The sequence below is a fragment of the Episyrphus balteatus genome, chromosome 2 (genome assembly GCF_945859705.1).
Source record: "Episyrphus balteatus chromosome 2, idEpiBalt1.1, whole genome shotgun sequence".
In the NCBI taxonomy this organism is placed as follows: Eukaryota; Metazoa; Arthropoda; class Insecta; order Diptera; family Syrphidae; genus Episyrphus; species Episyrphus balteatus.
In genome coordinates, this window is record NC_079135.1 from 105,124,243 (window position 1) to 105,145,635 (window position 21,393).

General features: G+C 29.3%; 1 protein-coding gene across 2 annotated transcripts in view; it reads left to right on the forward strand.

Annotated features, from left to right (window-relative positions):
- Window positions 1–21,393, forward strand: part of LOC129911426 (furin-like protease 2) — a 280,911-nt gene that overhangs the window by 124,222 nt on the left and 135,296 nt on the right. Inside the window, exons 5-6 of one of the 2 annotated variants that reach the window (XM_055989229.1) lie at window positions 2,581–2,859; window positions 20,841–20,975. In XM_055989229.1, the coding sequence (XP_055845204.1) occupies window positions 2,581–2,859; window positions 20,841–20,975 (414 nt within the window). The remainder of the gene's footprint in view (window positions 1–2,580; window positions 2,860–20,840; window positions 20,976–21,393) is intronic. The other variant, XM_055989230.1, reaches the window with a different exon arrangement.

Below are 21,393 nucleotides of genomic sequence, written 5' to 3' on the forward strand. Positions count from 1 at the left end.
TGTTTGAAATTTTGGATGGAGGTGTTGATTTTTTTAGCCCTTAAATGGAATTTCTAAAATAGACTAAAGTGATTTCGAAAAAAAAAAAAATTGTCTAAAAATTGATCTTAGTAAAAAAAAATCAAATACATTTACTCGATACATTGAAAAACTCGAATTTTATGACAAAAAAAAATACTTTTGTTTCTGTAAAGTACATCTGTTCAAGATGATCGACCAAAAACTACCAAAATGGCGTACTATTAATTTTCGTCTTTTTTTTCAAGAGAAAGAATCATTTAAAACGCGACTTTTTACTTGCGATATAGGTACTATAGGGCAAGTTTAGGATTCGTAAAAAAATCGAACTCGAGATAACAATTTTACATGACATTACGATGATGAAGAATGCCAAAAAAGTGGGTCCGGCAATTCTGTCTGTCTGTCTGTCTTTATCTGGAGCTGCAGCCTAAACAAGTGAAGTGATTTTGTTCAAATTTGGTAGTTAGCAGTTATTGGTAATTCCCTGGAGGGGAAATTGAAATTTTTTTTTATAACAAAAACTAACGGTACCTGCCATATAACGGAAATACAAAAGTTAATTTTTTTCAAAAACGGCTTTAACGATTTTAAATAAAATTTTTGTTTGTAGTATTACACATAACAGCCATTAACGGTTATTAACGGTACCTGTCATAGAACGGTTTTTTTCGTTTCTGAATATGAGGCGCTCAGAACTAAAACGGCCTAACCCACATTTTCAAAAAAATCAAACTGAGTACACAGATCGAACCGCAATAAAACAATTTATAATATAAAAATACATTCCCATTAAATTATATTAAATAGAGTTAAAATTAGAGCCAAAAACTTTTGTCACTCTAGTGGACGCCATTTTGGCCTCGGCGATAAAATTCCCTAAATCATTTATAACAAATGTAGTTTCGGAATAAAAAAAATATCAGACCTTAGCCCAAAAGTATAGCCAACACTCCTAACTAAAAAAAATTACAAACTAAAAATTAAATAATATTTTTTTATAATTTTTACAAGCCAACAAAAAAGAAACCCTAAAAATATGATTTTTTTTAAACTCGTTTTTCTCAAAACGAAATTTTGTGGGTTAGGCCGTTTTGGCGCTGAGCGCCTCATATCTCGTACAACATTAACCCGATTTTAATAAAAAAATTTATACAAAAGTGTTTAAGCAAAGGTAATATTAAAATTTTAGAAAATTTTCAAAAAACGCATTTTTGTATTTTTAAAAAATATTTCAAAATTTTTTTTTTGAAAATCAATTTTTTGAAAACGAAATAATGAAAAATTTTGAAATTTAGTTTTTATGTGTAAATTAATTATTTCTTCAAAATGGCATACCAACTATTTTGTTGAAAAATGTTAGAAATTTTTTATATATAAAAAATTATTTAAAAAAAAAACGGCTGCTACGATTTTCGAAATTTTTTTTCTAAAAATACCTTATTATACAAGTAATAAAATGGCATACTTGTTTTTTTTAAACATTATTTAAAACGGTGTTTAATTAATTATAAAAACAGATTTTATTTTTTTACACTACCTATGAAATTTCTTGAAAATATCAAATTTTTTCTAACTTTCTTGAATAAAAAGCTTTAAAATTAGAGTTACTTTAAGCATAAGAGCAAGTACGTGCGACCCCAGTCGTGCATTTTATTTAATTATACTTTGATTCATTTCACTAAAACTTTTAAAGTGATCCAGAAAAGTTATTTTTTCTTTACTTACTTACTCATTCCTCAATCCAATGGGTTAGTTATGTAGGTACTCTTACCGACTCTTACAGAATGCAATCAAATTCAGGTGCAAAAATCTACGTATTGTTACCTTTTCAATATTTTTTAAGATCTAACCAAAAACTTGAATCTTGACTAAGGTTTTAAAGTTTGCACGTTCAAAGTATTGGTTGCATTCTTCCTTCAATTAATTACCAAATACCTAGTCGATTTGGTTAAAGGTTCGACAGTCTGGAGATTGCCAGGATCCTATAAGGAAACTAACTTACCTGCTGAAAAATATGAAATAACTTGAATTTTTACCACACTTAATTAAGTTAGGTACCTCTAAAATTATCCCCCGTTGCACAACTTTCCAACCACATCAACAACCTTCTGTTTGCGATATGGTGTTCTAAGGAAGAAAAAGTTGGTCTACGGTAGGTACCCCTTTAAAAACTCTACTTAATACAATTAATGATTTTCATTATCAAAAATTATGTTGAACAATATCATTGATTCCTGCAACAAAATATTAATTTCCCTTTGTTGCAGTAAACTTAGACAAAATTGAACAGCATCTCATTTTCGTTGTGGTGTTGGTGTTTCTTGAAATTTTTAGATCCGATTTTACTGACTGCAAAAATCATTTTTACGGAAATAGCTATGTTATAAACTTCCTCCAAACTTAAATTGTTCAATAGCAATTCCAAAATCACTAAACCATTAACTGACTTTCTTTTGTTTTTTTTTTGTGTTATTGTTGCCTTTTTAAGTACAACAACCTCTTAAAAAACTCTCCTTAAATAACAATTATTTTTTCCCATTCTACTCTCTTTCTCTATAGGTCCGATGGATGCAACAGCAACACGAAAAGCTGCGTCCCAAACGCGACTACAAACCCGAATACGGAATACCTGTCGATTACAATCCCTACGAGGTGTTAAGGCCCTCCGGAACGGGCTACGATCGTGTGGTCTACCAGCCATCAGCAAGTGGGCCATCGGCCGTACATCGACCGACGTCATCTCTAATGCGCCATCCAAGAATTCAGTACAGAGACGCTGGGCCGCACAATATTTTTCCAGATCCTTTATTCAAGGAGCAGTGGTACTTGGTGAGTAAAGTATGTGTACATTTATTGTTTTTTTGTTTTACCAAGCCTCTTCAGAGTGCGGTTTATTGTGTGTGGTTTGGTTGTAAGCTTATACATAGAAATGGTATAAGAGTGTAAGACAGAGCTTTTGTGGTTTGAAAAAGGAACTGTAAGGGAGAAGATGGCAACGAAGAAATGCATAAATCTTTCTAACTTGTGGTGTTTTGGCTTGTATATGTAGTAGATTGTTGTAGATGTTGTATAATGGTGCATTTAAGTGGATATAACGATACTAACACTCTACCTCAACAAAATACCCTTCTGCTTTTCTCCCATCTCTAACACTCTTGACACACAAGTCTAAAGCTCTTGAGAAAATGGCAAGGAACAGTGCAGTGCAGTCATGTTTGGTTTGGTTTTTCCTTTGCCTTTTAGACTTAGTGCAATGCCCACAATCCAGGTAAGCATCTTTCCAAAGAAAAAGAGAGATGGAGTTTGGTATTAAAAAAAATATATATATAAAAAAAAGTTAAAAAAAAAAAAAACAAGGTTAAGTTCAAAACATCATAAAATGACTTAAGTCATTTTCCTTTTGTCCTAAGTTGAAGTATATAAGGACCTTAGAGAGAGAGATGAGTCTTATGGTAGAGTTATAAGCACATGCAAAGTCACACAACACAACAAAATCTTGTGAATATTATATTCAAAACCAAGAAAACACAACTCAAACTCTTCGAAAATGAGCTTAGTACCGAAGTTGACTTGTATAAGGAACGATACAAGAGTGTGGTTTCTTTATGATTCATTTATAGGTATTATAATTTTTGTATAGTTATGAATGACGATGAAAATACTATTATTATCCTTGCAGCAACAAAAGGAAAATATTTCCTTATTCTCACATGAATAGTTCACAATTAACTCCTCGGAGAGAAGCTTCTATATTTAAATACTTAAAACATGAAAACATTAGGTTTTTGTTTGAATGGCAGCAGAAAGTTATAAGAGAAGAAGATTGTTTTCTTTTGGGTGTAAAGTAGATTGAATGATGGTGAAGTTGTTCTAAAGACGAGAATACAATTAACATCATTATAATGCGAGTGATGTTATAACTTCAAGAAATGTCTACCACAAGTTTTTGTTACTTTTTGTTATTTTTAAAAAGTATAAAACACTTTGAAGATGTCTTTCAAAATTATCTTGAAGTTTGAATATGAAACGTTTGAAATATATTTTTGTATGTTTAAAAGATATTGCATGCCACAAGGCTTTTGTTTTTGGCACGTGAACCCTGATAATGTATAAATAACAACTTGTACTATTTATTGTTTGAGTTTCTTTCTGACAAAATTTTTGATAATAATGATAAAATTGACTAAAGGGATGCCCTGGCCACTTCCCTAATCAAAGGGACCATTTTTTGCTAAAATTTAAATTCCATTTTGACATTTTGAGTTCAATCGATAAGAGTATATTTTCGATTTTCATTTTGGTTATTATTTTATTCCGAAATTTACGTGATTTTTAAGTGCTGAAAGGCAAAATGTCAAGTTTCTTGCAGTAATAGCTAGAGGCAGAATATTTTTATTCAAAATCCTTATTGAATTCTAACAATTCCATTAAGTTGACTCAAATGTATGTACCAGTACTTACTTCACTTTTTTTTACTTCTTATTAGTGTACTATTTGAAAACTTCGGGAACAGCTTTCTGAAGGCTGCTGCTAAAGGAATGAATGCTGTAGACTTCAGTTAAGCGCTTAGATGACGTCATACTGAAATATCAGTAAAGGATTCAATAGGTACCCACTTTTCAGCTAAACTGGGTGTCAGAAATAATCGCATTTTAGTGACAGTAATTGTTATCCAACTTTGAGAATTTTTCTGATGTTTTTGTTTTTAAGCACCGTATTACAGAATTTTTACGATTTTTTCAAGTTTTCCACCTCTGTTTAAAGGAAGTAGGTAATAACACTGTGATAGTTCGATTTTGCAACAGAAGCGAGACACATCGATTCTAGTTAATTCGAGTATGCTGAATTCAGTGGTGGCAACCGTTTTGAAAGTTTGGCTCAGGTTTTCGAGATATTTCGAAAATAAAATCTTAGGTCGGGACTATTAAAATACTGATAATTTCGAATGATTAAGTTTTTTTAAGCAGTTTTTAGTTTAGAGAAAAGCTATTCCTGTATATAGCTATATATTTAACACTATTCCAACCTAGATTGTTATGTTTCGGTCGCTTACAAAGCATTTTATAAACAAAAACTTCACTTTTTTATGTTTTTTTTTTTTAATTTTTTTTAGCCTTTCATATGGATGCAAATTGAGTTAAACATTGATTCGGGATATTTTATATTATTGGCATAGCATATAGTTCAAATAATATACTGCAAATTTCAAAAAGTTCAGTAGTGAAAATCAGCCTACTAAGCTACGGAAATGTATCAAAGCTTGAACTTAAGATTAAGATAGTTTTTGGATTTTTAGCTTAAGCTTAAGATATACAGTAGCGAGCAAAAAAAATGCAAACAATAAAAACATTTGCATTTTTTTGCTCGTCTAAAAAAGCATATTTAGGTAGACTTTTGACCAAATAATGGTTTTGGAGTAAAATATTCTTCAAATTGACGTTGTTTAATGAAAATAAAACAGTTTCAATATGCCAAATTTGGTAACTTAGTTCTTTTTCAAAACTCTTTAAAACTTTTTCGTTTGCATTTTTTTTGCTCGCTACTGTATCAGATAATAAATGAATTAAAAAGTTTTTGGAAGAACAAAAAATGTTTTATATACTTACATCATGCCGGGATAAAAGCAGTCAAAATAACGTTTTTTTCCCTTTTATAACTAATATTTAAAAAAAGGAAGCCAAATAAATATGTATGGCTTCGGATTCGAGTTCAGCACCCTTTTCACCTTCAGAAAAGTATATTTTGGTTCTTGTGTCAAAAAATAAAGTTTAATTTTGCTTACCAGTGTTATTTAATACATTTCCGTAGCTTAATAGACTGATTTTCACTAGTGAACTTTTTCAGGTTTGCAGTATTTTATTCATTTTTGGAATTATATGCTATGTTAATAATATAAAATATCCCGAATCAATGTTAACCTCAAATTGCATCCATATTAAAGGCTTTGAAAGTCAACAACATAAAAAAAAACATGAAAAAGTGAAGTTTTTGTTTATAAAATGCTTTGTAAGCGACCGAAACATAACAATCTAGGTTGGAATAGTGTTAATATACAGGAATAGCTTTTCTCTAAACTAAAAACTGCTTAAAAAAACTTAATTATTCGAAATTATCAGTATTTTAATAGTCCCGACCTAAGATTTTATTTTCGAAATATCTCGAAAACTTGAGCCAAACTTTCAAAACGGGTGCCACCACTGAATTCAGCATACTCGAATTAACTAGAATCGATGTGTCTCCGCTCTGTTGCAAAAAAAAAGTTCTAAAAACTATCACAGTATAATTATTTGTTCACTATGATCGTTAAAATACAAAGTTGGAAACTTTATATTTGGTCTAGGTTCTACGTATGTGGCAATGACTTTTACTAATAAAATTTAACACCAAAAAATTATATTATTAGTTGTTTAATTCTTTCAGTGAACCCGAAAGTTTAAAGTTAGCATCAATTTTTTTTTTTTTTTAAACCAAAGATAAATTTTTAAATTTTTTTAAGGTTTTGAAATTTCAATACAGCATTTTTTTTTTTTTTTTGCTCCAAACTTTTACTTGGTGGTGTGGATAAACTTAGCTGCTACCGAAGAACAATATCTACTATTAAAAATGGAAATATAGAAAAAACATGTTTGTGATCGATTTTTTTGTAAATTCCGGTCAAGAAGAGTTTTTTTTTTAATTTGGTAATATGCAGATTTTATTTTCGTATCATAAATATGAAGTTCTAAGAACTTCTATAGTGAAAACAATGGAATATTTCTATTTATCGACTATTAACAGGGATATAATGTTAATGTTTTGCAAAACTAGTTACTAGTCTGTTGGGGGTTTTCAAGCTTCCAGACATTGAAAAATTCTACCTTTAGGTACCTTCTATTTAAAAAAAAAAAAAGCCTTTATACATCATCAATGATGTAACCACATGTAGTTTTTATGAAAATCCTAAACTTAATAAATTGAATTTCAAGAATACTGTTTTTCACCATATTTTCGATTTTGACATCGATTTTAGATTTTACACTTTAACTTATTAGCTATTTTATTAATAATATATATTTCAAATATTTATATTTGTGAACCCCATGATATAAATTTTATGAAAATTGGTTAAAAATTGGTTAAGAAAAAAATTTAAACGATTTCAACCCAACACAAAAATCATGACACTCATGCGTTTGTTAAATTAAATTATTTTTTTATCAAAATTTTTTGAATTTCTTTTTCTTATAATCGCTGCTAAATTTGTATTATCCAATCCACATTATCTTAAAGTAAAAAAATAAAACCAAAAAAATGTTGTTTTCAAATTTTCCAAATTATTTAATTTACTTAAAACATTAAAACGTTCATTTCAGAAAATGTCATCCAAATCCAACAATATTTTGTTAAAGATAAAAATAAAAAAAAGCAAGAAATACATTTTTAACATTCTTCTCAATAATAATTTGAAGTTAAAAAATTATCCATTAAATAAAATACAACTTTTGCCAGAAATCGCTAAAAGCTAGTTATAGAGAAAAATAATTTTGTTATACAAAAAATCTTATGTTTTTTAAAACCTTTTTTGCCATAAAAACACCAATTAATTTATTGCTCGAATTAAAGTTAAATTTAATTTACTAAGTACTGTTAGCAAAATCGTAATAATAAGGATTTCCAATGGTATTTTAAATAATTTCAATATTGATTTGAAAAATAATTAAAAAGTAGATCGTCCTTTTCGATTCGATAATTATATTCATATATTTTCAGATATTTTTTTAGAACAGTTTTTAAATGAAATAAAATTTTAAAAATGTAAGTGTTTTTGTAAGTGTTTTGGTTGTTCAAGTAGAACCAATTCTCGCTTCAATGATTCTTCTTCTTGATACATCTAATACATCTAATAGTAGGTACCTACATAATAATGTTCATTTTTCACAAAATTTTATATAAATCCTTAAATACAATATGAAAAATATCACATTTTTTGACGTGATAACGTCTTATAAATCGATGAACCATGGCAGCCACCACAAAAAAGTGACGCCATTTTCTAACGTTCCACTCTCGCGGCAAAAATTTCAATTAAAAATTAAAAATAAACTATTAGAGATACAAAAATCTTCTATAGCTTATTTGAAAGATAATAACCTAAAGCTTAATCCAAATGAAGGATTTTTAAAAATTCCGTCATTTAATAGGGTAAACAGGGGTAAAACGGAAAGATGAAATTTGGGCTAAAATCTAAACGCGAAGTTGTAGAGCGAGAGTTGATTTTTTTGCTATAGATAGATGACTGCATTTAAGAAAAAATTTTAACAAATTTTAAACTAAGCTATAACGTTTTGTTTGAACGTTGGTTGTACACGTGTGGGGGCTATGACAAAATGATGATATTGGGTAGGGACATTTTTTTTTGACAATTCTAAAGAAACCAGGTGAAAGACGAGGGAAAAAAAAATTAGGCGTCTGATACGGATTTTTTTCCAACACTCTGCGTTTCGAAATATGAATTTTTAAAAAACACCTTGTTTTTAGGGGTATTTTTGGGTAGTTTTTGTATTTTAGCTTATTTTTTAGCTTTCAAAGTTATAGGACATGTAGGCTTTAGCCTTATGCATACATGTGCAAAAAATTTTAATCGTTTAGCTAGTTTTGACTGAATAACGGAAGAAACAAGTTTTTAAAAAACACGTTTTTTGACCGTTATTAACCGATTTTCATCGTTTTTTATTTTTATCTTTTTTTCTAGAAACAGGAAAAAAATATAAAGAGTAATGATAGACCATGACCACGACTAAATGTGTGCGATCATTTTCGTAAACACAATTTTGAGATAACGGTAAAATAAAATTTTAGAACTCAACAGGTTATAACTTTTGACCAAGAGCAGATAGAAATACTATTAAACTTTTATGAGCATCCTGATACAATTACCTTTCATTTGGTATATAACACATAACGGTAGACTAACTACAAGCTACACAATGTTAAATCAAGAAACTTGCAAAAAACCTTAAAACACCAGTGATCTGTTGCCCCCCGAGCAGCCACCAGTGTGAGAAGTACCGTAATCTCAGTCTGGAAATTCGACATGGTTGACTTTAAAAAATTCTAACTTCTCTTGTAGGCATCTTTGAAATGAGATTGATACGTCATATGAAAGGTGAAATAAAAATCTTTCACATTGTATATATTTTTTTATAGGTTGTCAAACAAAAAAAATGATTCCATAGCCTGAGAACAAAAAAAATAAATGTTTTTTTTGCTTTTTTTAATGAAATCGAAAAAATGGCATTATTGACGTGAGAAGATAAAAATTAATTTTCTTTTGCTTTTTTGATGAAAATGATTGTTTTCAATAAATTATTTTTATACTTTTTGCGCATTGTACAAATTTAAAAATGGTTTTATTCTTAAGAAGAAATACTTGGCTTTTAAATTGCATAATTATTTTTGTAAGCTTTTAAAATAAAAAAATTAATATAATGAGAAAATAAAAAAGGTATTTTTTTTTTTAAGCTATTTCTTGTAAATTATGATTGTTTGAAAAAAGTAAACGCTTCAATTGACTCATTTTTAACAAAAGCACACAACCTGTTTTCTGATGACGTTATCACGTAAAATCATCGTCCGTAAATCGGCTTTACCGACAACCTCTTTTTTTTTTCAATTATATAGGTAGATAAGTAGCGAGCCAATAGAATTATTTAAGAAATGACATAAAAATGTTCAAACTTGCAATACCCGACTTTGAGTTTATTTGGATTTTCAACGTTAAGCTTTCTCCTCATGAGAACTTTTACTTTTCAGCTTGGTTAAAAATTCTATCGTATATTAGATAGACAGTGGTCTGATTTGTAAGCTGACCGAAAGATGCATATCTTTTAACTTTAGAAAACTGGTTATTTTTACTTAAAAATCACGGTGTTAACTTACAGACATATGTTTTTTAACAGCAAGAATTTTAATGCGGTTTACAGTCGGTATATTGAATTACATTCGAATTCAAAAACAATGACATTTCTGTCCATCAGTCTAAGGATTAGCAATACAGCTGGCAATTTCAAAGACTAATCTATTATTTGAATAAAATTTCCCAACTACATTTCCCAATTTAACCATCAGCAAAAATAAAAGTAATCCCAATAAACTTTACGAGGCTTTATATGAGGTTCAGTAAGTTTTCTTATCAACCAAGTTAGGAAAAACAGAACTTTATTAATAGAGACGAAACGAAAAACCTGTCAGTTTCTGTTTTTTACGCGAAAAAAGTAAAATTTATTCATTTGAAGCTACTTTCTAGTAGATAAAGAAATTTCCATCTGATGGACTATCTCCTTCGAAATAAAAGACTCAAAAGATGCAAATTTTATTTCAAATCAACTTAGGACAAGAAATAAACCTCCGAAAAGAAAATCCATTTCAACAATTCGAAACATAGGTATCATCACATCCTTCGGAGAGTGGTGGTTGGTGGATGGTGGTGTATCTATCTACTTCTACATGAATAGATACAAATTTAACCTTAATTCAAAAGATGCCTTTCAACTTTGTTATACATAATAAAACATGCACAATATAAAAAAAGAGCGACAGGAAGAACCCAACCGAAGTGAAACGAACTAAACCGTTCGTTGGTTGCGTCCATCCTTTTATAGGTGATGGAATGAAAAGGATAACCAAAAGCTTCGATATAGCTTCCTTATCTTTCCAGATCTCTTTTCTTTGCAACAATCCACCAACAACAACAACTGCAAACTAACAACAATTTTGTATATATATATTTTTTCTGTATCTTTAAATGTATACAATATTACCTACTGACTATGGCTATCAAAGGTACCTTCTTGACAGCTTCTCATTTTGTTAATGCTGATTATCATGGTCCTACGATAAGATGCCGGAAGGCAAACTATCCCAGATCCACTTCGGCTCTCTATTTTCTGCCATCAGCCAATACTTCGTTTCGCCTAGGAAATGTGGGTATAAAAGAGTTCTCTTTTTCCGTCCTCTTTGAGTTTGTCGATTTTTACCTTTTATACCCGCAATCATCTCATGGCATTACGATAAAAATAAGATTAGGTCCTTGACGGCTGTGTTAGGGAGAGAACACTTTTTTACTTTTAGTTTTGCACGCCTGCCATCAGTATGCTGTCTGAAGGTAAAAATAGGTAAAAAAAAAAATACCTTCACCTTCTTTAGATAGAGATAGAAAAAAAAAGATATTGCCATTTGCTCCTTTTGCATATTTTATTTTAATTTTATTTACCGCACTTCAAGTTCGTTTTGGGTTTTTAAGGTGTAGAAGTTGATTTTATTCTTTAACAAATTTATATATATATGGTATATTTTACTATTGCAAAAGGTTTTTATACTTTTACTTCGATACACCTAGAGAGTTTGCGAGAATTGGATAAGGCATTTTTTTGTAGAGAAGAAATTGTTGATGGTAAAAATGGAAATACATTTACTGTGGAAGATAATGGATTCTCTTTCTCATTTAACCCCAAATTATTTTTTGGGCTCTACGACTGTAAAATGTGTGTAAATTAGAAGTCAATAATAGCAGTTGTTTATAAAATAAACAATAATTTACTATAAGATGTTGTTGAAGTTGTTTAGGATGTTTAATGAACAGGGTCCTTTAATGAAGGGATTGTAAATGGAATAATTTACATTATGGAGTTCTGCAGGTGAATTTTTCCTAGGAAAAAAATTGCATTTGAAAAGAAAGTAGTTAGGTAGTTGATTCGAAATATCTGTGTTTAAGGTGGGCGTTGAGTTTTTTTAAGATCTGATTTGTGTTCTTCGAAGATATTGTTAAACATTTTTTTCATCGTTTATCATTATTTATTAAAATGATACAAAGTTGAAAAGAAGAACTAAAATTCTGCTTCAGATAGTTGAATGTTGTTTGAAGAAATACTTCATTCAGTGTAAGTAAATTTATTTCATTAAATCAGTACCAAGGAGCACCAAAAGAAACTTAAATGGTCTAAAGGTTTGCGCTATAAAAAAAAGAGGTTGTCTTTAAAGTCGGTTTACGGATGATGATTTTACGTGATAACGTCGTCAGAAAACAGGTTGTGTGCTTTTGTTTAAAATGAGTCAATTGAAGCGTTTACTTTTTTCAAACAATCATAATTTACAAGAAAAAGCTAAAACAAAAAATACCTTTTTTATTTTATCATTATATTATTTTTCTTACAAAAAAATTCTGCAATTTAAAAGCCAAGTATTTCATCTTAAGAATAAAACCATTTTTAAATTTTTACAATGCGCAAAAAGTACAAAAATAATTTATTGAAAAACAATCATTTTCATCAAAAAAGCAAAAAAAAAACATGAATTTTTATCTTCTCATGTCATTAATTCCATTTTTTTCCCTAACAACCTATAAAAAAATGTATACCATCTGAAAGCTTATTGTCTTAGCTCAAAATACAGGGTGTCCCACAGTCACCGCCCCAAACGAAAACCATGGATTCCTGAGGTCATTTTAAGTCGAAACACTTAAGAGGTAATTTTCTCGTTTTCGTCCCGTTTTCGAGTTACCACGGTTTTTATGATTTTTGTTCTCTTTTCCCTTATCTAGCTTTATCTTTGCCAAACTACGTTTGATTTGAAAAATTTTTTTTACAACCAATCAAGAATTTATTACAGTTTAAGTTTGTCTCAAAACTTTTTTTTTTGCGGACAACAGTTTCTCCACAATTTTGCATCAAACACAATTTTCTTCGTTTTTTAAGTTGTTTTTTACACTTTCATATCATTTAAGTCAAAAAAACACGTTAATGAGTATTAATTTTTTGTCCTTTTTCTTAAAGCCCAGTTTATTTTCATAAAAAAAAAGTTTTATTTCATAAAAAAGGCTACTGAAATTAATTAAAAAAAATAAACAAACTGAGTGAATTAAAAAAAAAAATAATTTTTAAATACAAAATTTATTTAAATGAATTAAAACTTTTTCTGAGCTTTATTTATTTGTTCTTTTCTTAACCACAATAGCTCAGAAAAAGTTTTTAATTCATTTAAATTAATTTTTTATTTAAAAATTATTTTTTTTTTAATTCACTCAGTTTGTTTATTTTTTTTTAATTACTTTCAGTAGCCTTTTTTATGAAATAAAACTTATTTTTTTTATGGAAATAAACTGGGCTTTAATAAAAAGCACAAAAAATTAATACTCATTAACGTGTTTTTTTGACTTAAATGATATGAAAGTGTAAAAAACAACTTAAAAAACGAAGAAAATTGTGTTTGATGCCAAAGTGTGGAGAAACGGTTGTCCGCAGAAAAAAAAGTTTTGAGACAAACTTAAACTGTAATAAACTCTTGATTGGTTGTAAAAAAATTTTTCAAATCAAACGTAGTTTGGCAAAAATAAAGCTAGATAAGGGAAAAGAGAACAAAAATCATAAAAACAGTGGTAACTCGAAAACGGGACGAAAACGAGAAAATTACCTCTTAAGTTTTTCGACTTAAAATGACCTCAGGAATCCATGGTTTTCGTTTGGGGCGGTGACTGTGGGACACCCTGTATATATATCGATCAGGTCTATGAGACATCTACAAAAATAACTCGATCAAATTTCATTAAAAAAAGCAAAAAAAAAACATTTATTTGTATGTTCTCACGCTATGGAATCAATTTTTTTGTTTGACAAACTATACAAAATTATATTATACCATGTGAAAGCTTATTATTTCACCTTTCATATGACGTATCAATCTCATTTCAAAGATGCCTACAAGAGAAGTTAGAATTTTTTATAGTTAACCATGTCGAATTTCCAGACTGAGATTACGGTACTTCCCACACAGGTGGCTGTTCGGGGGGCAACAGATCTCCACTGGTGTTTTGAGGTTTTTCGCAAGTTTCTTGATATAACATTGTGTTGCTTGTAGTTAGTCTACCGTTATGTGTAATATACCAAATGAAAGGTAATTGTATCAGGATGCTCATAAAAGTTTAATAAACATTTCTATCTGCTCTTGGTCAAAAGTTATAACCTTTTGAATTGAAAAAATTTATTTTACCGTTATCTCAAAATTGTGTTTACGAAAATGATTGAAACTTCGCACACATATAGTCTTAGTCATGGTCTATACTTTATATACTTTATATATATACTTTATTCCTGTATCTATTAAAGAAAAAAAGATAAAAATAAAAAACGATGACAATCGGTTAAAAATGGTCAAAAAACGTGTTTTTTTTTTAAACTAGTTTCTTCCGTTATTCAGTCAAAACTCACTAAACGATTCCAAGTTTTTGCACATGTATGCATAAGGCCAAAACATGTCCTATAAGTTTGAGATTTTTTGATAACTCCAAAATAAGCTAAAAATCAAAAACTACCCAAAAATACCCCTAAAAACAAGGTGTTTTTCAAAAATTCATATTTCAAAACGCAGAGTGTTGGAAAAAAATCCGTATCAGACCCCTAATTTTTTTTCCCTCATCTTTCACCTGGCATTTTTAGAATTGTCAAAAAAAAATTTCCTTTACCCAAAATCATCATTTTATCATAGCCCCAACACATGTACAACATTCAAACAAAACTTTATAGCTTAGTTTCAAAATTTTTTAGAATTTTTTCTAAAATGCAATTACACTGGTCAACAAAATTTAACTTTTTTTTTGTCACAAGAACCAAAATATACTTTTCTAGTAGTTTTTAGGGTGCTGAATCCGAATCTGAAGTCAGAAAAATTTGATTGGCCTTCGTTTTTGAAATATTACCGTTAGAAAATGTCAAAAAACTTAATTTTGGCTGTTTTCGAGGTTCTGTTTTTATGTGGGGTAGTTCATTATAAACAAATTTGTAACGGTTATTATAAGAACAGATATTCTTCTTTCAAAAACTTTTTAAATTTTCCCGATATCTCTTTTATTGCTCGAGATATCTTACGTTTCATTTAATAAGTCAAAGAGAAATTAAACTTAATCTAAAGTTTAAGTCACTGGTCACAGAATTTTTGCCACAAGAACCAAAATATACTTTTCTGAAGGTTTTCGAGTTGCTGAACTCTAATCCGAAATCGGAAAAATTCTATTAGCCTCCGTTCTTGAAATATAACCGTTATAAAAAAAAAAACCTTTTTTGCATTTTATAACGGTAATATTTTAAGAACGAAGGCTAAAAGAATTTTTCTGATTGTGGATTCGAGTTCAGCAACTCAAAAACCTTCAGAAAAGTATATTTTGATTCTTGTGGCAAAAAAAGTGTAATTTGGTTGGCCAGTGTTGTTTCTGATTCAAAGACCGCTACTTAAATTTTAAATATTTCGGGAAATAAAAGAGATATCGGAAAGATTTAAACATTTTTTGAAAGAATAAAACTAGCTCTTATAGGCACCGTTACAAATTTATTCACAATTAATTACTCCACATAAAACCATAACCTCGAAAACAGCCAAAATTACGTTTTTTGACATTTTCTATCGGTAATATTTCAAAAACGAAGGCCAATCAAATTTTTCTGACTTCAGATTCGGATTCAGCACCCTAAAAACTACTAGAAAAGTATATTTTGGTTCTTGTGGCAAAAACCTTGTTGACCAGTGTTATTCTTAATCAATTCTCTACGACTTTGCGTTTAGATTTTAGCCCAAATTTCATCTTTCCGTTTTACCCCTGTTTACCCTATTAAATGACGGAATTTTTAAAAATCCTTCATTTTAATTAAGCTTTAGGTTATTATCTTTCAAAAAAGCTATAGAAGATATTTGTGTCTCTAATAGTTTATTTTTAATTTTGAATTGAAATTTTTTGCCGCACTTCGAAAGTTCGAGAATGTAACGTTAGAAAATGGCGTCACTTTTTTGTGATGGCTGCCATGGTTCATCGATTTATAAGACGTTATCACGTCAAAAAACCTTTTAAAAAAAATCAATGAAATCGTTTAACAGAAACATTAAAAAAGTGCTAAGGAGACCGGATTTTTCTAAAACCATTTCTCAAATCTTTGAAATAACTTTAAGAAGAAACCCTAAAAGATTCGAAATATCTTTAGCATTTGTTTTATTTTTGGGTACTAATTTGAAAGCAAAATCTTAATCAAAAGTTAAAAAATCAAGAAAGCTAGAATGTATGACTAATTCGAGTGAGTTATTTCAGGACATGCAGTTGTATTATAAATTTGCTTGGTTTAATCAATATAGAACGAAATGAGAAAAGTGCTATTGTTTAGCATAAGTAAGTAGAATTATACCAGGAAATAACACACAGATCTTTTATTTATGTTTCAATAGTTCAATGTTCAATTTCATAAATAAATATTTTGTTCAACAACATGAAAAAGATCGATTTCTTCATCAACTCTTGATAGATTTTCAATATTTCATCGATTCTTTAACGGAGTTAGTTACTGTCTTTTTTAAGACTTTTTATTTTCTTTGAGTCTTCTTTTGCAAGCTCTGGCACTTTGGGTGGACTCTTTTTCCTGAAAACACTCGATGTAAATGTTGGTGATCGAACTTTCTTTACTTTTTGGACAAGAACTTTGTATAAAACATTGGAAAAATTAAAGTCCTCAGATTCCGTAAAAGGTCGATTTCTTATTTAATCTGCGTCGATTTGTATTACTCACTGCATAATTTTGTCAAAATATGCTTTGTGTGCCTATCTCGGATATATTCTCTCCTCCTACCCGACTGTTGTTGTGTTTTGCTTAGATAGATGGACCAGCGCCTTAAGAATGCACTTAGAGAAAATTATTTTATTATTTTTTTATTCGCGGGTAAGGGTGGCGTATGTGTAACATTTTTTCCAAAGGAAAAACTTTACATTTAACGTTAAATTTCTATCGCTGAGAAAATGCATATTCTAAGCATTATTTAAGCTTAAACTTTTTCCATAATGTTTATTTAAGATTTCAAAAAAACTTTATAATCCAGTGCATTTATAATTTCACCCAGCAATTTGTACCACCCCCAAATTTTTTTTTCATTCAAGAGAGCATTGGCTGAATATCATTACCCTGATTTTTCGCACTAGCGAAATTCACCTTTCGGCCGCCATCTTGGATTTTAGTTTTTGTTGAATATCTCGATTTCTATTTATCCTAAATAAAAGTTGTGTATACAAGAAACGTAGGCAATTAAATTTCGCATCTTTTATGTTAAGAACACTTTTTCGATATTCTGAATATTAAAAAAGTTACAAGCCAAAAAAAGTAAAAAAAAAAAACCGAACAAAATGACTATTTTAAAGTTTTGAGCACTTTTTATCAAAATTATGAAAAAAAAGTTCCGAAAAAAGATTATACACCTTAAAATTCTCAACAACTCTGCTATACAACTTTTTTTTCTATCGCTGTAAATACAAAAGTTATCAATACTTTTTTTGTTAAAAATGCTCTTTTTCGTTTGTGTTTTTTATCTTTACTTTGTTCTTAAATTTTTTTTTACCAAATCTTGAATTTTAAATGATTAGTGAGTATTTTATAGCTTTATGTTACAAGAGAAAATTCAGGATCTGCAATTTTTTTATATCTAACCCTCTACTGCATACGAAGCCAAATATGGTTTTGTCTGTTTGTACGCACTTTTCTCTTTTCTGTTACAAAAAAATGGTAAAGATTAAATACAATCCTTTTCTTTGTGTTTCTGAAAACCCATAGAGATAGTTTTTTTCGTGTGTCCGACCCAAAATAAAGGTGTATTTTATGATCACAGGTGAGTCGATCAGTCGTGTACATTGAAATCGAAAGTGTAGAATATATTCATACTTTAAGTGTTAATTACTGCGTTTGTTTGGAAAGTAAAGTGGAATTAAAAATTTATTTCTGATCAACTGTCTAATTGTGTATGCTATGAACCAATTTTTATTGTAAAAAAATTATTGGCCTGTTCTTGGGAGGGTAAAAAGTACGGAAGCCATATTTGGCTTCCTATGCATTAAGGGGTTGTAAATCTGCACAATCTGTTTAATTTTTTTGTTCTAAAATTTTGTTTCTTTACATTGTTATTTTCCTTGGAAGCTATGTTTTACTTCAGAAATGGAGCCCCTTCTCTTTTAGAGACATTTTTCTCATGTTAACCCCATTTCCAGCGGCGTAACCACAAAAATTTTAGGGAAAGGGGGGCTCACCTATAATATTTTTCAATCATTTTATTACTTTTTAGCTTTTGTAAGATCTGGGAGTGGGTGAAAATGTTTGAGCAAGACTTACTTCGACAGTGGAAAGAATTTGAACAAGAAAAAATATATATAACGGACAAAAACAAATTGCTTTTCTCGGTTCATTGTCTTAAAATGAGCAAAATTTGAATTAATTCTTAACCTTTTGTAATGCAATGTATTTATTTTACTTTATTTTGTTTTTAAATGATAAATATTTATATTTTGATATTTTTAATTGTATTCTTTTCATAATCTGAATAAATTAAATTAGTAAAATTTCTTACCCCTTAATGCATACGAAGCCAAATTTGGCTTATAAACAAATTTTTTAAACAAATTAATTTAAACAAATTTTTTTAATGAAAACCGTTTTGAAACAACCCAATGAACCCATGTAAAGCATTTTTAATTTTTTTCGTCCGCTAATATTAATTCATGCAGTAGAGGGTTGTCCCTTCATTTCGTAAAAAAGGGGTATTTTTTAACAAAAATAAGTATTAATAACCTTATTAATTATAGCGATACAAAAAAAAAGTTGTATAGCACAGTTGTAGAGAATTTTAAGGTGAATAATCTTTTCTCGGAACGTTTTTTCATAATTGTTTTCGGTTTTTTTTTTTACTTTTTTGGCTTGTAACTTTTTTAATATTCAGAATATCGAAAAAATGTTTTTAACATAAAAGACGCGAAATTTAATTGCCTACGTTTCTTGTATACACAACTTTTATGTTGGATAAATAGAAATCAATATATTCAACAAAAACTAAAATCCAAGATGGCGACCGAAAAATTAATTTCGCTTTGTTTACAGACAAACATTATTTTGGAACATTTTTTTTAGAAAATAAAGATAGTGATAATAATAATCTTAATAATAAGTAAATCAAAAAAGTTAATCCTTTGTGATGAGGTGAAGAATGGCTTTTATAACATTTTACAACCTAAATACTCATGGCTAAATTAAATAATCATCTATGATTTTTTTCGTATTGAGTTTCGTTTATTTGTTAACCCTCTGTAGGCACACCCCTTTTTTGTGATGTGATAGGCACACGGGTGCGAATTTGGTTTATACTTTTTCATGTTGCCAGAACTTTTTTCGGTCTCAATAGTTTTTAGAGAATCTTTCATGAAATAGATGTAAAATTTTCCGAGGAATTCGAATTTTGTATTCACAATTCTAAAAAAAAAATATTTTCACCCTTATAAAGAGACTTTTTTGTGACCACTTTTTTGAACAATCGTAATTTTTTTATTTTTGTCCTGCCAAATTCGCACCCGTGTGCCGACAGGGGGTTAATGTACAATGGCATCACATCTTCAAACAACACAAAAGCAAGAGTACCTACCTACTCCTGGATTTGAAACTTTAATCTCTTGAGTGATCACAGTCATCGCTCTTACCATTAGACCAGTAGGCACTCCAAATCTTAGTACCTTTTAAGAAGGAATAAAGAAGTATTAAGGAAATACAAAAAGATTGTCACCAAATAAAGAAGTATTTTAAAAAGCTTTAAGTAGAAACGAACAATTTGGATTAATATTGGCAATAATACCATATAAAACAGGAGTAAACAATCCAAACTATTATTACCTCTTTTAAACTGAAATAAGTATGAGTGTAACACTGTCATACTGAAATTTTACTTTTTTGTACTCATTTTTGAAAAATCATTAAAGTTAACAAATCAGTGACTTTAAAATTATTTAATATCGTTTCTTTATGTTATGTTTTATTATAATTTTGAAGAAATTTCTCAGGAATTTCAGAAAGCAATGCATTTAAGTTTAATTTTTTAACTTAATAATAACAAAAGAAACACGTGAAAGTAAGACCTCCCATTCAATAACTTAAAACCTCGAATATTTTCCCAGTAATTAAAATTCTTTTGTAGTTGCCATAACAATTTCCATTTAATCCTTGTTCATAACATCAAATTAATTAAACGCAACAAAACAAAAAAGAGCTTAAAATTGTAATAAATTTAACCTTCTCCTCCCTCCAATATAAACCAAAGAACAAAATACCACCCTAATATAACTCATTCATCCTTCTTAATGAAGATACATACGCGAGTATCTATACATATCTTACAGATCTACCAATACAAAACCAAAAAAAAAAAAAAATTGTATATTCGTGCTAGGCCAATTTTTAATATGACACCAGACATGGATTACAACATTTTTTTTTTTTTTATATTTATTTGTGTACATATTTTATCTTTTTGATCCCCATCAGAGCCAAACCCATCTCAATAACGTCATAGAACATACCGCCAGCCAGAGTCTTCTTCTTCTTCTTCTTAATCCCATATACACGCTTCATTTCTTTCCCAATTTAGATAAATAGAGATATATTGTATATTTTCTCGTGTAACAGATTATTTTGTATATTTCAGCTATTTGCACTTTTTTTTTTTTCTTTTTTTTTCTTGTATAAAAGTAAACAAAATGAAAGCAAAAAAAAAAAAACCGAAATAAAAATAAATAAAAAGATTTATCCATTTAGCAGTCATTTATTTGTTCGCTCATTAATTTATTTTCTTTTTTCTCTATTTTTTCTTCCATCCATCTTTTAATGTGTTTCCGTTTTGCGGATTTGTGCGGAAAAAATCCTTCACTATTTATCTCAACTGGAACAACGCAAAATACAACTAACTACCTACAACAACTTGGGAAACAAACTAACACAAAATAATCATAGAACGGTGGCGCCAAAGATGGTCTGGATATGAATATTGGACCAGCTTGGCAAAAAGGATACACCGGAAAGGGCGTCGTCGTATCCATACTAGATGATGGCATCCAAACAAATCATCCCGACCTTGCACAAAACTATGTAAGTATTATATTTTTGTATGTCTTCTTAACCCACATTCGCACTATTTCTACTATTACATACATTCCTAAAAATCCTTTATATGAAGGGTAGGTATATCCTTTCTGCTAATACAGGACCAGATTTTAGTAAGAGAGTTTATTTTCTTTGTGCTTTTTTTTCACAAGGGTGCTCTCTTTTTTTTTTTTGGGAAAATTGTACAAAGAGAGCTTCAAGGCTCATCAACGAATCCACCTCTCCTTGCAAACATCCTTTAACATAAAATATTTGTGTATGGTAATGGCCAATATCGGTGGTGTCCTCGTTCTTTTAACGAAAATGTGGGTTTGTAATGCATACGTAAGTTGGGGGAGTGTGTGTATAAAGACAGAGAAGAGAAAGCATTGATTCACTCCCATGATTGTGTGCAAAGCATTGT